This window comes from Pteropus vampyrus, unplaced genomic scaffold (assembly GCF_000151845.1).
Source record: "Pteropus vampyrus isolate Shadow unplaced genomic scaffold, Pvam_2.0 Scaffold1, whole genome shotgun sequence".
Taxonomy (NCBI): domain Eukaryota; kingdom Metazoa; phylum Chordata; class Mammalia; order Chiroptera; family Pteropodidae; genus Pteropus; species Pteropus vampyrus.
Genome location: NW_011888782.1, coordinates 3710010 through 3727295, shown reverse-complemented (window position 1 = coordinate 3727295; position 17286 = coordinate 3710010). Strand labels below are relative to the sequence as shown.

The window sequence follows — 17286 nt, the reverse complement described above, 5'->3', positions numbered from 1 at the left end:
TATCATTAGTTATAGGACTTCTGTTCAGCTAGACTTCAGGTGATTCTCAGTGATGATTCTGTAGTTATAATTTTGATGTGGTCATGAGAGGAGATGAGCACAGCGTTTACGTACTCTGCTGCCATCTTGACTGGAACTCCCAGGTTGATCTTGTTTGTAATTCCCCTTTAAAATTATGAATATTTCAGGCCCTTGATTGTGATTGGCGGTTCCTCTGAAAGAAGTCAGGAAACAATGGGAGCCTTCCAGGAGTTTCCTCAGGTATCCAACTCTAAGATTTTTTTTCTCTAGAGTTTAGGTAAATCAGGAATCATTTTGAGAACTTCAAAATATAAACAGAATTTTACATATGATTTAAACTGATATAAAATATTAGATCTTAGTATAGGTTAATGAAAAAGTTATATTTTTATACTCTTGAAAAGGAATTGAAATTTTACTTAGTTAATGGTAGAGAATAACAGCAGTTATTTAAAAGAAGCTGATACACGTATTTGAAAAATAAGTTGAGCAGGTAAGTTGTTTAAAAGGAAATTTAAAGTATAGATGAAACAATAAATCAGAATATTGTCCATTACAAAATTTTTTTCCAAAGAAGGCGAATAAGAGGTTAAAAAATTTGAAGAGAGAGATCACCAATTTGATTTACAATCCAAATATCTGTTTCTTGTGGAAGTACTTAAAACTAAATGATATGACCATGAACAGACTAAAAGTTGGAAGGTAATCTAAATTCTGTCATACTTGTGGGACGAAGACTACCAATTATTCCATAGATTTCATACCAAAAGGTATCAAGAAAAAGTTTCTATAATGCTTCAGAGTACACTAAATAGTGAAAAAGTAACACTACTGAATTCATATGACCCAAACAGCATACCAGCAAAATATATAACAGGAAAACTGGCAGAAATGTAAGAATATTATTGTAACGAGATATAACAGATGAAGTTGTGTATTCCTGGCTGTGTAATTTCTGTATATATTCATATTAATTTTTAGAAGACTTTGTCAACTTCCCTTCCCATTTATACTCTCACCAGCAGTTTATGAGAATGCCTGTTTTCCTGTATTGTAGCATATGCTGGGTATTATCTAAGTTTTTCATTTTTGCCAGTCTGAGAAATGAAAATAGTGTCTTGTTTTAATTGCTTCCTTAATCAAACTAAGGCAGAAATTTGTGCTTTGTATAGGCTTTTAAGAAACAGTCCAAGTAATGTATTTTCTCCATCTTGCCTCTGAACATAATAGAAAGTAATGACTTAACATTTGTCTTCCTTCAGAAGAGTAATTTGACCTGTGAACTGAATTTTAAGTAATTTTCTTTCTGCATATAGGTCGAAGCTTGTAGATTATATAGTAAATTCTCTGCACAGCCAAGCAGCATAGAAGCTATTCCCACTATTATCGAAAAGGTACAGTGTCTAGTTACAAGCTCTCCAAGTCAACTGATTTTTCTCTGTTGCTCATAACCTGTGTTATTTTTATTCTCAATTGAATAAGTAACAATTTGGAATATATTCAGGCCATTAAAAACTATATCATTAAAGAGCTATTTACATTTTAATGATCGCTGCCATTATATTTAATTATAGAATTGAGTTATTTTTGAAAAAAGTTCCTTTTATACTTAACTTTAAAAATAACTTTTTTAACTATGGAAAAGTAAACAGAAAGATATCATAAAAATCTGGGGGCCCTTTCTCTTATGCTTTTGCAAAAGATTATTTTTGAAAATTAGTACTAATGTATATATCTTAGTTGATTAAACAGCATATTATCACTTTAGTTAGCTAACATTTATATATGAAGTTATTTATGAGCTGTTTCAAAACCATGTGTTATGAAAACCATTTGATACATTACAGTTTCTGAAAACTTTGCCATATCATTAGGTTTAAGAAGCAGGTGAAAGTGTATGTTACAGAGCCCAGTGGTTAATTTCTAAGACTAAAGTGTAACAGAACATGAATTTTAAAGCTCTAAATGAGTATCTCTTATCTCTTTTCTTTTAAACAAAAATATGTTTTAAAATACAGTTGAGATGTATACCTGAAAATTATATAATTATATTAACCAATGTTACTCCAATAAACTTAATTAAAAAAAATAAATAAAATACAGTTGACCCTTGAACAACATGGGTTTGAACTGCATAGGTCCACTTACAAATGCAAATTTTTTTCAATATGTGCAGTACTGTAAATGTATTTTTTCTTTTTAATGACTTTCTCAACATTTTATTTTCTCTAGCTTACATCACTGTAAGATTATAGTGTATAATACATATAACATACAAAGAGTGTGTAAATCAACTGTTTATGTTATCGGCAAAGTCAACAGTAGGCAAGTTTTGTGAAAGTCAAATGCTGTACACAGATATTTACTATGTCGGGTGTTGGTACCCCCCAACTCTTGCATTGTTCACGGGTCAACTATATATAGAATCAATGGAGGGTATTTCAATTTTAATTAAAATTGTTTATTTCTATGACTAAGGATGTCCAGAAAAATTAAAATAATATTCATTTCACAGTTTTTAAGTTATCTTTGAGAGGAATATGATAGTAAGGTATGAGATTTTAAAATTTTTTTTTTCTATTTGTAATAAATTTAGGCAGTAAGATGCAGTATTTATGGTCGTCCAGGTGCTTGCTATGTTGACATACCTGCAGACTTTGTGAACCTCCAGGTGAATGTGAATTCTGTAAAGTGAGTAATAGTTATACTGGAGTTTTTTAATTGTGTTATTTTAATGCTTACCTTTAAAAAAATTTGTCTAGGAGCTTATCAGTTAATCTTCATGTGTCTTAACTTTTAAGGATTTAATAATTAAACTGAATCCTAGCCAGAAGGCTTCTCTTAATTAAAATGGCATTATTTAGTAATTATTTTGGGATTTACTTACTGAATCAAATACTGGACCTTCCTGAACTTCTCATTTAAAATTACTCTTCCAGTACCCATAAATAATACATCCTCATTAGTACGGTATGGTTATTTAGAGTCCTTATCATATAAACCAAGAGATGAGGTGATTATTGAAAAACTATTAGAAGTCAGCATAAAAATTTTAGTCTATCTCTGTGATTTAAAAATATTCCAACATCAGATGTTACTACGATTTACCAAGTTCCCTTATTCCTTAAATAAACATTGAGTGAACAATAAGTATAAGAAACATTTTTCACTGGTATCTAAGTCACCCCTAGTAAGGATTGGTACTTGGGTTAATGCATCACCCTGAGTACCACTTAGTACATTCCTGCTATTGTAGACCAAGTGGTCTGGTCCTCTAGTAATTGCAGAGAGAAAGTGGGTATTTCTGTGCACTCATATATACCAAGGAGTGGTTTCTATTTGGGAAAGTCGGACAAAAAGGACAACTATTCTGCATAATACCTAAACATGATACTCAAAATAATATTATTGGCTATGGGGAGGGAGAGATGAGCCTTAGGTAAGTTAACTCTGTAATCCTTCATTAAAATTTTTGTGAAGATTTGAATGTTCTCTTTTTGTATCGTATGCCCAAGTTTTGTACAGTATGCTGTTTATCATAATAAATAAAATGAAACACTGAGATCTCAGTGTCCAAAAATAATTAACTATGACAGTTTTAATATTTCTTTTACTAATAATGCATATTGTGGTACTAAAATATTGACTTACCCAGTGAGTAAAAATATAGTGAGGTGGTTAAAAGCATGGACTTTGGAGACAGAATGACCTAGTTAAATCCATTCTTTGCCACATGCTGTCTAGGGACCCCGAGCAAATTACTAACTTTCTGAATTTTTTTTCCTCATTGGTGAAGTGGAGATAATGATAATACCTAACCTCATTGTTTTGAAAATTAAAATGTGAATAACTGGCACATAGTAAGTGTTATGTATTAGCTTTTAGTACATTTTTTACTATTACTACAACAACAACTATTACTACCATGCAAAGACATTAACTCAAATTTCCTGTCATTGATTTACTCATTCGGCTGGCTTAGACGATATTAGGGAATAACTCTTAATTTGCTCAATTTGATAAGGATATTATAGTTATATAGAAGAAAGTCTTTCTTTTTTAGGGCTACATAGGGAAGCTTTTAAATCTTGATGCCAAGATTTCCTTTGAAATAGTTAGGGAAAAAAAATTGTTATATGCATGTTTGTGTGTATATGTGTGAAGCAATAAAATGATATTAGCTGTTGAGTCTGCATGGTGGGTATGTGGAGTTTCTGTACTGTTTTTACCTGCCTTTTTAGATATTTGATATTTTTTCCATAAAAATTTTGAAAATTGGTCTCCTAATTAACAGACATCTTTATTTCCAGGTACGTGGAGTGCTGCATGCCACCTCCTGTCAGTATGGCAGAAACCTCTGCTGTGCAGCTGGCAGCATCTGTTATTAGGAATGCAAAACAGCCCCTTCTCATCATTGGTAAAGGTGACACTGAACGGAACCTAAGTCTTCCTTGTTGAAAGAATGCTGATTCTATCAAGAAACTGTCTTTATTACTAACATCTGCTCTAATGTTTGAAATTGGAATAAAGTGTTCTTCACCCATGTAGCATCGTTTATTGGTAGACTTATTCATAGAATTATTCTATAGTGTTTAGTGATCTTGTTCTTTTAATGGAATATCACCTGTTGCATTTCTTTGGTCTTACAAGTAAAATGTGTTCTTTTCCCCATTATAAAAAATAATACGTTGTTATTAAAAATTTTGGAAAATCCAGAAGATTATAAAGAAATCCCTTCATCCAAAGATAACCATTTTTAACATGTAGTACTTTTCTATTCCTTTTTGCACGTATATTTTAACATATATTGTGATCATACTACATAAACAGTTTTATATTCTACTTAATCTATTTAACATTATAACATTTTTTCATAGTCTTAAATTTTTTAATATAATTTTTAGTATCTATTCATGTATATACTAATACTTTATGGCAAGTATTTGCCAGTTTCTGTTTGTTTAGAATATCTGCGAAAAACATGTTTGTACTTTAAAGCTTTTTCCATATTTAGGGTATAAGAAAGATTCCCAGAAAGGAAATTACCAAAGTTAAGAGGTATTCATATTTTAAGGCTAGTTTTAATTCTTTAACCGATATTCGATCGACGCTTACGATAAGTCAGGTAGTATAGAAAACATTCTGTGAAGTATACAGAGAAATAATGTTCCCTGCCTAAAGGGAGGTAGACTTAGTAACACATAAGTGCAGTATATACTCTTAAGTGATGTGTACAGAGAGGTGAGGTGGATTCTCAAGGGAGACAGCAACAATTTGCTCATGTAGTTGGTGTGGAAAGATTATCCAGAGGAGACGATACTGTGGCTACACCTTCACGAAATATGTATGATAGGTCAACTGCATGGGCAAAGAGAACAAAGACAATCCCAAGAAGAGAGAACTGGGTGTGCAAAGATATAGAGGCAAGAAAGAGACTACAAGGTAACTTTCTGGATGAGAAAAAGGAACTACTTTTCATCCTACATATATGAGAAAAGGTTCTAAGGTGGTTTTATGAGGGGAGCATTGCACCGAATCTGAACGTACACTATACCATTTACTGGGATTCAGTGGAGAATTACAAACTCTAAATATGCAGTAATATTCTATTAGTCCTAAAAAAGAGTATAAAACTAAATAGCTAAAAATATATATAGTGACCTTGATGACATTAGAAATGTATTCAAACAGTGAGTTGTTTTCAGTGTCATCGAAATAAGGCATAGTTATTCTGCAGACACACACTGTAAAAACAAATGATATGTGATCTTCTCGTATTATTCATGTTGCAATCAAAATTGTAGAGCCTATGAAGAGAGCTATAGAGCTTTAGAAACTTATGCCTATTGTTAGAATTTCCATGCCTAGACTAAGAGACTGCAGTCCAGGTTAGCTGGTGGGGGCGGGCAATATGCAAAATTAGAGAGAGCCTTCCCCTGTCAGGGCAGAGTCCTTCCTTGCCCTCCTGGGCCTTCTGGTAAAGGCAATGTGTTCAGGGAATTGTGAGTAGCAATTCAGTAGGATTGTTAGCATAGAATGGGCCATTGAGAGCAGAAGAGATGTGAGATGCAGCTTTTTGGGAGGATAAACATCTTTCAGAATAATTGAGAATATTATTGGAGGAGAAATTAGAATTATTGCTTTCTTAAACATTTTTAAATGCCACAGGTTAAAAACAGTAGTAATTTGTTTTGAGTTGAAGCCCTGTGTAAGGAAGAGAATATTTGAGAAGGTCTAAAAGCAGTTTTGCATGAACTCATTTAAGGGTCATTGCCTGGAGCTTAACTGACTTGTGCAATAAATTTGCATTTCTTCTAGGTGCTGCTTATGCCCATGCAGAGGAGGGAATCAGGAAATTGGTGGAGCAATGTAAATTGCCATTTTTGCCAACCCCCATGGGAAAGGGGGTTATCCCTGACAACCATCCAAACTGCGTAAGGGCTGCCAGATCCAGGTGTGTGGCATTCCAGATGTTAAATACAATGGCTAGGCAGATTTTAGGCTAATTTAAATTATTTTGTAACTTTAGTGAGTCTAGGAGAAGTTATGAAAGAATTGTGTAATTTTCAGCACATCTATTTCTTTTTAGACTTTTCAACACTTTAAAGATGTCCACTATCTCCTGATACTCGTGTTTTCAGATGAGAAATTTGCAGTCATTTGAATTATTGTCACTCTATATGTAATATGTTGTTTTTTTATGGCTGCTTTCAAGATTTTTTTTTTATCATAGGTTTTCGGCAGTTTGATTATGATGTGTCGATGTGGTTTTCTTTTAGTTTATCCTGTTTGGTGTTTCCTAATATTCTCGAATCTGAAAATTGAGGTCTTTCACCAAATTTGGGAAGTTTCTGGTCATTATTTCTCCAAATACGTTTTTCTACATCAATCTCTTTCCCTTCTCCTGGAATAACACAAACATTATCCCATAGGTCCCTGAATACCTGTTCGATTCTTTTTAATCCTTTTGTTTCTTATATTTTATTTCTCTACTGAGAACTTCTATCTTCCCATTTATTTCCAGAGTATTTTTGTTTATCTTATGGAACATAGTTATAATGGCTGCTTTAAAGTCTTTTTTAGTAATTCTAATACCTGGGTCATCGTAGAATTAGCATCTATTCATTATCTTTTCTTTTGAGAATTGGTCACATTTTTCTGGTTCTTTGTGTATTGAGTAATTTTGATCGTATCCTGGAATGTTGAATACTATGTTGTGAAATACCAGGTCGTATTGAAATACCCTGTGGAATGTTTATTTTGTTTGTTTGTTTTAGCAAGCAGTTAGCCTGTTTAGGTTCAGATTGCAAGTTCTGTCTTCCTGTGAGCAGATGTTCCAGGACCACATCGGTTTCAAAGCCTTTGCTATACAATTCTGGTCTGTCCACATATGCCCAACCAAGGGATAGCCTCAGACATGTGCTGGTTCATATCTAGAGTTAGGGATTTCTTTTCCCTTTAAAATATAGCTCCCATTCCCCTTCTGATTTCCAAGAGTCCCTTTTCCTGGCCCCTGCTGCTGCTTTATTATACTGCACAACAGGGGCTGCCTTTGAGGTAAGGTGGCAGTAAAAAAGGAAAGATAAAAAATAAGTGGTTTGCCCCCATAGTCTTCAGACAACAGGGGACCCTTTGCTCAGTTCTTCTTGTTGGAAAAAATGTTTTTCTTGGAATTTTATCTGTTTGAGAGTTACTACAGTGCTGCTGTGTAACAGGGCTGCCCTCGGAGCACTGCTGGGAGAGAGAGGAAGAGAAAAAGACAATCCCGAGCTTTTCTGTTGTGCTCTCTTGCTTGCAGGAGTCCATTTTCCTGAATCTTTGGCCAAAAAGACAGGGTTTCTCTCAAGGTTTTTGCTGGCCTCCAGTTCTGCAGGTAGGGCTGCCCCGAGTCAAAGCCAGGAGTGGAGATACACGAGGGGACAAAACCTTGGAAACTCACCCCCTGCGCGGGTTACTTCTTTAACTTCCCTTCCAAACCACCCACTGTTGTTTACTTTTCTGAATTCGCAGGTAGTTGTTTTTTTTTCTATTTCAGTGGAGAGCTAGGCTGTACTGGGCTTACCCAATCATGGCCTCTTTTTCAGTTTTTAAAACACACTTTTTGACAAACCATATATATATTTTTTCTTTTAATTTCTTGAAATTTATTATGAAATATTCTCAATATACAAATAAGAGAGAATAATTTAATGAACATTTATGTAACTACCACTCAGTTTTATCATCTGTAACATAATATTAAGTAATATGTCATTGCTTCAGGGTTTTTGTGTTTTTTTTAGGAAACAAAAATTACGGATTCACTGTAGTCCCCAGGATATCTTTCCTGATTCCAGTCCCTCCCTCTCCACTGTTTACCAGCGTTATGCATTTGGTATCTTTCATATTGTCATGCACACATAAAATTAATTTTGAGGGTTTTTAAAATGTAATGTTTGCTATGCAATCTTTGTTGCTCATTTAATGCTATCTGAATAGATTATACCTTTTTTTTATATTAGTATATATTGTACAGAAACCAATTTAATTCTTACACTTTTTAAAAAATATATAACATGGATCGAGCTGAAGTTTATCTTTGTTCCAGCTGAATTTTAAGAGATAATATTAATGACATTAATAGTATAAAAAAGATTGCAAGAGGTAATAATTGAATTAATAATTTCAAGGATTTTAGAGTATCTACAAGCAAATCTATCCTTCCAATGATAGTTTTTAACAGATAGTTTTTATCTGTTAAAAACCATCATTGTTTTATCTGTTAAATTGGGTCCCACAGGACCAATACAGTATACGAAGATAGCTTTTTTGAGTGTATACTTGAAATGATAACTGAATGTCTGTGAAGAGTAGGGTATACTACTGAAGAAGACAAAACCGAAAAAACAGATCCTCTATGGCAAAAGATAGGAAAAAAAGAAACAGCTAAGAAGCAGAAAAGTGAGGGGAGAAATAAAAAACAACCCACAGCAATTATGATAATAAATTCTCCTGAAAAAAGGCAGAGACATTTAGATTGAGTCACTAATGACAGTTAACACGCACTATAAAAGTCACATCTGAAACAAAATGATACAGCTTAAAAACCAGCAAAGATGTGTGAGGTACACAAAAAGAAAGCAAGAGCATCTGTGTTAATATCAGTATGGATATCAAAATAAAAATCATTAAAAAATTAGAAGTTATGACAAAAGTATTAAGATCTATAAAAGAAAACTATTAGAAATATACTGGGTGTAGTATTTTTTTAAAGCAATTCAGAAATAGGAATCAATCCTCTTAAAAATATCTGCTTGTAGAAATCAATATGAAGTGTGTATTAAGATTCAAGCATAAACATGTGCAATCCAATACTGTTAATAGCAAAAAAATCCAGCAATTGAGAAAAGGTTAAATAAATTTAATGTGTGCATTCAGCCAAATGCATAGCCTTTAATTGTATTGAAAAAGAACTTAATGACAAAGGAAAACATGTATGATAAGCACAAGTGCATGAGGCAGTATTGTATGAGTTCAACTGTGTAAAAATATACTAGCATAGAAAAAAAGACTAGATGAAAATATGCCAGGATATTAATAATAGTTTATAAGTTGATAGTACTATTGGGTGTTTTTGGTTTTTTCTTTATACTTTTTCTGCTTTTTCCAGATTATCTATGGTGGACTTGTAATTTTTCTAATGATAATAAAGTAATAAATGAAACAGTGTAGATGCAGTCCTATGGTAATATTTTTCTACTTATTTCATCTTTTACATTACTATTTAAATAAAATGGCATCATAAATTATTTTAGTTTGAAAGATCAGATTTACCTACCATCAAATTCATCTGATTCTGAAGGTTAATGAAGTTCCAAATTATTTAGACTTTTCCAAATACTTTAGAAATTAATTTTAGAATAATCCAAATTAAAAATATAGATATACTTTTTGTGTTACATCCTATTTTTCTTTTTAACAGGGCTTTGCAATTTGCTGATGTAATCGTGTTATTTGGTGCAAGATTAAATTGGATTTTGCATTTTGGACTCCCTCCGAGGTATCGGCCAGATGTGAAGTTTATCCAGGTACCTAGAGAAGAGAGAGCTTTTAAATCAGAGCTATCTATAGTTTATTGTTCTCCCTCTCAGCCATTACCAGCTCTGCTTTCTCCTTGGCTTTTGTAGCGAATCATTATCTTTTTACAAAAGTAGAATTTTATAAATTGTCTAACATAATTACAGGTACCAAAGTAAGCTGCCTTTTCAAGCCTGTGAAACATAATGTGCCGCTAATCAGAAAACCTTTCAAAATCAAGTTTTAAATAGTTTGAAAAGCATAATTTGCCTCTTCTTTATAGTTTAAGTATATTGAAAAGTAGACAAAAGAGGTTTAGGTAGGATGGTAGCTGAAAACAAAGCATTCAGCATTGTTAGGGATTGAGTTGTTCTTTTATATGCCAAAACTTTTAAACACCCTTTGGTTGGAAATCTCTAAACAATGCTGCTTTTACCTATGTCACTAAACGGTGTTTGAGATATTCTCCGACTTCCTTTTTAGGACTCTTGTATCGTTATGACCCTCTTTATGAGCCAGTTTCTTCACTGGTGTGGAAAGTCCTGCCTACATAGTGGCATGGAAACTTGTTTGACCTACACAGACTTTGTATGGTATTTGATGATCTAGGTACAATTGCTGTTTTCTCTTATTTATGTTTTTATTTAAGGAGTTAACCTCTAATAATTCCTTTCCCCTGGGGACATTCAGAACTAAAACCAAAAACAAGCATGACCTGGGTTGTACCTGGAAGATGCTGCCACTTCTTTGTCCCTCTTGGTTCCAAAATAAAGTGCAGCCGCTTTGAGGTGGCTAAATTACTCCTCTTAACAGATGCCCTTTTCACTTGCCCATGTCCATCCAGAAATGGAGCTTCTGAGTACATGGGAAGTAATCATGACATGCCCTAGGAGTGGTTCTCAAATGCGGTTCCTGGACCAGCAGCATCAGCACTGCCTGGGAAACTTGTTAAGACATGCATATTTTGGGGCCCTACCCCAGACCTGTTGAGATCAGAAACTCTGAGGTGGACTCTTGCAGTCTACAGTTTTAACAAGCCTACTGGATGATTCTGATATATCCTCAAATTTGAAAAATTCTGCTCTAAATAGGAATTCCAGGGTAATTAAATAGAACCTTATTATTGGTTAGATTCAAAAATATAATCGATCAAGTCAGATGGGTTCCTTTGGGTATAATGGAACACTACCAAAATTTTACAGAATAGATTTTTAAATGGGGGAAAATGATGACGTTTTTGTACTAGCTGTATTACTCATAATTCCATGGATTTTTACTTTTATTAAGGAACTTCTTAAATATCAAATATTTATCATGTTATATGTACATAGTTTATTTATTCAACTTTAATTGACTTAAAGAATTTAAGAATAAACATGGCTTGCTCTTCAGTCTTGTCTCTTTTTTAGATCGATATCTGTGCAGAAGAATTGGGGAATAATGTGAGACCTTCTCTGACTTTGCTCGGAGACATAAATGCTGTCACGAAACAGGTAAGAGCTTTTGCCTGGGTTTTAATTTATGTGGATTGGTCTTTAGAGAATAGTTCTTTAAAATGTTTCAATTGTGATTCACTTGGTGACAGGTCTGATAACATCTATTTTAAACAAAACTTAGGCTATTCTTAAATATAACTTTGGAACTTGGTAAATCTAACTTCTTGTATATAGATTATTTTTATGTGAGTAAGTTAAACATTTTTGGAAGGCAATTGAAAATTTAAAGGCATTCAGTAGGCAAACAGTGATTTATTAAGTAGGATTCAGCTATTTGAAAAATTATAATATAGCTTCCAGAGGCACTGAACTTACAACCAAGGAGTGGCTTTATGTACTGGAAAAAATCTAATTTAGGATTTCTTCAGGTATTAGAGAGATTTTTACTCTTCAAAACTGTAATCAGTGATTTATTGAGATTCTTATAATTGTACATAATTTATATATTTCACTGTGACAAGAGATAAAATATAGTCACATTTATCACTTGATTTTGCATACAGATTGGTATTGTTATCATGATTATACAACATTAGGATGCAATCTCCAGTCACATTAAAACACTCTGGAGCATTTGATCTGTATATTGGAAGTCCCTTGGTGTTTGGGGCTGTTCGCCTTCCTGTAAGGGTTCTATGGAGGGGGTAGTTTTCCTTTTAGTATCAAAGACGGAGAAGGGCTTAAGAGCCTCAGCCAGTGAGGTGAGGAGTAGGGAGTACTTTGCTCTGCCTTTGGGAATCCCAGGATCTGGCCGAAGTCCACACTGACCCAAACAAAAACTTTCCCTGTTACCTATTTATCTTCTATCAGTTGTTTGCTGCCTAGAGGAAAAACAAAGAGTGTGAGCGATGTGAAGGACAGGATAGTGTGTGTCTTTAAGGAGAGATTTTTATGTTAATACGATTTGTTTATTTTCAAGAAGGAAAGAAAATGTTTGTGGTTTTTTAGCTTTTAGAACAATTTGATAAAACACCGTGGCAGTATCCTCCGGAGAGCCAGTGGTGGAAAACTCTGAGAGAAAAGATGAAGAGCAATGAAGCTGCATCCAAGGTAATACGGGACCCACTGAAACTCAAGAACGCTTCAGGTTCACGGTTCAGTTCTGTTATGACATGGCATATGCATTCTTAAAAATCACGCCATGCAAAATCATGCAGTAAAACTCACTGGGCTCATGGGGAAAAAGATTTAGGGGCACAGCTGTCAACAGCTTTGTGAAACATTAAGGTAGGAGACTAACAAAAATGGTGGCAAAGTCTTACGCAGTTCTGTACACATGGCACTTTACCTTGAAAGAGGCTTGAAGTTTCCTGTGGAAGTGGGCATTGGAAGGGTTACAGTTTGTGAGTTACTGTGGTAGAAGGAGGGCAATCTGACATTGGACAGAAAGTTGTAAGAGCGTATGTTGATGGATGTGACATATTATCTTCAGTTTGACCTTGGCACCAAAATATAGTTATGGTCTTTTGGAGCCTTAAGTCCTGGGGTATGTTGGGGCATATTTTTCTACCTTTAAGATAAGTCCTTCAAGGCATTTATTTGTAATAGATAGATGCTTCATCAAAATTGAAATTTTGATCTAATGTATAGCCTTTTTTCTTTAAAAAAAATTTTAGCTTTATTGAGGTATGTTTGACATATAAAATTGAAAGATATTTAAAGGTACATCATGGTGGTTTGATAAACACATACATTGTAAAGGATTTCCCCCTATCTAGTTCACATTTCTCTCTCTCTCCTTTTTTTTTTTTTTGGTGAGAACATTTATAGCTTTCTTAATTCAATTTGTTTTTACTGAAAATTCTTTTATGACTTCCTCATCTTACTTGTGGCTTTGCCTGATACCTGAAGGCTTTAGAAATTGTAGTAATGTATAAAACCACCATCCACTACTAGCATTAAAATGAGCCACTGCTGCAGGATTTGGCGTTTTCTGTTTAAAGTCTTTGTTTATCGATAGTGTTTTCTCTCTGAATGTGAGAAAGGTCATTCCTGACCTTGTTTTATGTGTTTCTATGCATTTTGGTTCAGCTGAGTGTAGTCTTCTGTGTTCATGTATTTCTCATGGATAGAATGATGCATGAGCAAATATGAAATTCAAGTTATGCTCATATTGTTCCCTAATATAGCAGCCATCTTGGAATAAATTCCCATTTTCAAAACAAGCAGAATTAATTATACACGAGTCTGTCCTTCCTTGGAATTTTAATCAGTGACTGTTTCTCTTAGCAAGAACCAGTCTCACTTCTATTTCCTTAGGGGTATGATTAATTCCTTCTTTTCTCTAGGAATCACCTTAGTTTAAGATGGAAGGAAGTTGCCTCTCGTCTCTGGTGCAAGAGTATAGGAGGGCTGCTCATCCGTCTGGGGTGTAATCTCTGATGGGCCAAAAAGTAGGACAGGTGAAGCGATGCTGGGACAGCCCCACGTGGCTTTCTTCAGTTCAGAATCTAGAATAGTGGCTGAAGCAAATCTCTTTAACTCTCCACTGGAATTCTGACTTCATTTTTATTTAAACTTAGAGCCATACTTCAGATGAAAATATCCTAGAATAAAGTGTTTACTTTTTCTAAGGCAGTGTTTCCCCTAAAAGTGCTCAAATAGGACTGTTGAGTTCTGTTTAACTCAGTGTTTCCAGCTGTTTTTACTATAGGACTTCTCAGTCCTTAACATGTTAATATGGATCTTCAGGAAGAGGGATATTCCCTGGCTTATTTGATTGTGTCCCAAATTGGGAGTGTGGGACCCATTTTTCTTAGCATGTCCCCCAGGACTGTTCATAGATCAGTTAGCTTCTCAGAGTAGCGATTGGTGGTCATTTGGGAACCTCATAGTTTTTAGTTGTTACCTGTTTCCAAATAAGTTTGATAGTAGCTTATCGGCAGTGTTTATTTTCATTATATTTCAATCTAATTTTATTATTTTTCTCTCTAATATTTTAGGAATTAGCTTCCAAAAAATCCCCGCTTATGAATTATTACACAGTATTCTTCTGTGTTCAAGAACAACTACCCAGAGACTGTATTGTGGTGAGTGAAGGAGCAAATACTATGGATATTGGACGCACTGTGCTTGAAAACTACCTTCCTCGTCACAGGTAAGTCTTCCAAAAAAGAAATTATGATGAATTATGTGTTAAATTTGAAACTACAATAGTGCAAATTAATAAAGGATTTGAGAATTATATGTGTTCAGTGTGTAAAGCCTGAACAGTGTATAGGTCATGAAAGTATTCTTAAGTGAGGTTTTATAGAGTTTTTATGCTTTGTAGGTCCTCGACATCATGTGATAATTTGTATACTCAGTGCTCTAAGAATATATTCTCAGCCTTTCAAGCAATTACAAGTGATTTTTTCTTGTTATTCTGCTGATCTTTGACAGATTAGTTCTTCACAGACTAAAACTTTATTAAAAGAAAGAGAATGTTTTTACTGTTCTTTATTTTTTTATGAACCATGTGAATACATCTAGATTTCTGCCAACTCTACCACCTGTGACATGCCCCAGAGGGTTTCATTTTAGCTTTATTCCCCCAATAGGCTTGATGCTGGTACTTTTGGAACAATGGGAGTTGGTTTAGGATTTGCCATTGCTGCTGCAGTAGTGGTTAAAGCTAGACACCTAGGACAGCGGGTCATCTGTGTGGAAGGAGACAGCGCATTTGGGTTTTCTGGCATGGAAGTGGAAACCATCTGCAGGTAATACGGCACCCTGACTCAGAGTATTTCTTTCTCCAAAATATGGAAAATTATACACAAGCCTCACCTGCCTAAGAAACGCTTACCAAATGTTAATCATGTGCCAGGTGACAGCACTGGGCTGTGTCCTGAGAATATTAGTATAAATAACGCTGGGGGTCTTTCTCATCCAAGACAGTGTGTTCATGATTTCTTTACTGCGTGCCAAAAACCTGTAAAACTATTGGGTGTGGTTTTAAGGTCGTTGAAAAAAAAGTTCTGTCTGAGAAAAGCTTGTTTTCTGCAGGGAGCCAGCAGAGCTTGTGGTTAAAAGAAGGCCTGTGGGTCAGATGGCTTGAATTTAAATACTGACTTGACCACATCAAAGCCAAGTGACTTGGGTTAAGCAATTTAACTAAGCTTCAGTCTCCTCTGGAATAGGAGTAGGAATAATAGTAGTTTCTACCTTAGAAGATGATCGTGAAGAACAAATGAGATAGATCATCTGGGTAAAGCTCGAGGTGACCGCTCTGTGAAGTGAGCTATTCAGATTATGTTTATAGTTGTGTGGATTCATGGGAAAACTCAGTAAGTTGTAGCTCTTACTATAGAAGTATGGGATTTTTTTCTCCCTGATTATTTAAATTAGGAAAAGCATTCTGTTCTTAGCCAGAGCTCTTCTTAGGGCTTTTGGAAATCATGTTTCGGGGCTTTGAAAGCTTTAGTATATAAAACTTACCAGATCGGAGGGAAAGTATGTGCCGGTTAAGAGTGTCTGTGTTGACAACCAAGTAATATACACATAAAAGGTCATTTAGGGGGAAGGCAACCTTCAAGAGAGTGAAGCCTTTCCCTTTGAGCATGGAGAGCAAATAGTTGCCACAATCCAGTTACATAACAGTATGCAGTTTAGTTTTTGTTTTTACAACTCATCTCAGAAATTATGTCTGTAGAAAATAAAGCCCATGTTCTTTTGTCAGTCTTTAGTAAAGTTTAATCAGCCTTTTTTTGGTCTTTACCATACCCATACTGTTTAGCACATTGTTAAATACTCTCTCTTTCTCCAATTACTACAGCAGGTAATGCTTTTCTAATTATGAGGGAAATGATTTGGGAGGGGAGAATGTTTGCTAGTCGCTTGTATACATCCCACAGCATCTAGAAAGTGCTGGTTGTCTATGAGGAATTCAGTAAATAGATAAATTTCTAAAAGTACTTCGAGGCACTGTGTCGAAGTGGGGCTTCAGAGAGTATTAAGTATGGAAGGTGTCATTCTTATTAATACCAGAACCTTTGAAAACCGAGACTCAATAATTTGCCCAAGGTTCATAGCTGTATAGTAGTAGGAGAACCTGGTCTACAAACCCCTAATCTTGTTTTCTTCCTACTAGTCCATGATATTTCTGTGAATGATTTGATATTCTTTTATTAGGATAACAAATGCTTAGTTTTTAGTCTTACCCTAATATTACAAAAAAAAGTTTAGAGAAAGCCATCCATTTTTAAGTTAAAATTTCAGCCCAAAGAAAATAAATTGCTTTAGAACAAAGAATGATTTCCTTTCTATTTTGCTGTCAATTTTAGGTACAACTTGCCAATTGTACTTTTGGTGGTGAATAATAATGGAATTTACCAAGGTCTTGATGCAGATACTTGGAACGAAATGTTAAATGCTGGAGATGCTACTGTAGTGTAAGTAACCCAGAATAATGTGTATTTCCTTTCTTCCCTTTCTGAGAGAAAGGAAAAAGTCAGCTGTATTGAGATGTGCTTCCATGATGTGAGTATTGCTTATTTATGTTGTCAGCCCCTCTAAAGGGCAGGAATCTTGTCTGTATGATTCCTCTTTGCACAACCATCCATGATTGGGCACTTCAGTAAATAGTTTATGATCCGGGAGCCACTGAAGACTCAGACGAATGAGTTTGCTAAGCCTTGTTAATGAAAGAGCTTATTGGAAAATGCTCCCAGTCCTGCTATTCCTATTACACCATGTAGGAATACATGTTTATATCTAGAGGTCTTCCTTCCTTTTA

General features: G+C 34.6%; 1 protein-coding gene across 3 annotated transcripts in view; it reads left to right on the top strand.

Moving 5' to 3' along the window:
- Positions 1-17286, top strand: part of HACL1 (2-hydroxyacyl-CoA lyase 1) — a 28416-nt gene that overhangs the window by 5920 nt on the left and 5210 nt on the right. For 2 of the 3 annotated variants that reach the window (XM_011354550.2, XM_011354626.2), the window contains 11 exons: positions 189-261; positions 1338-1415; positions 2618-2712; positions 4332-4444; positions 6340-6475; positions 9983-10088; positions 11487-11570; positions 12522-12623; positions 14516-14670; positions 15113-15271; positions 16835-16942. In XM_011354550.2, coding sequence (XP_011352852.1) covers positions 189-261; positions 1338-1415; positions 2618-2712; positions 4332-4444; positions 6340-6475; positions 9983-10088; positions 11487-11570; positions 12522-12623; positions 14516-14670; positions 15113-15271; positions 16835-16942 — 1209 coding nt within the window. The remainder of the gene's footprint in view (positions 1-188; positions 262-1337; positions 1416-2617; positions 2713-4331; positions 4445-6339; positions 6476-9982; positions 10089-11486; positions 11571-12521; positions 12624-14515; positions 14671-15112; positions 15272-16834; positions 16943-17286) is intronic. The other variant, XM_023530505.1, reaches the window with a different exon arrangement.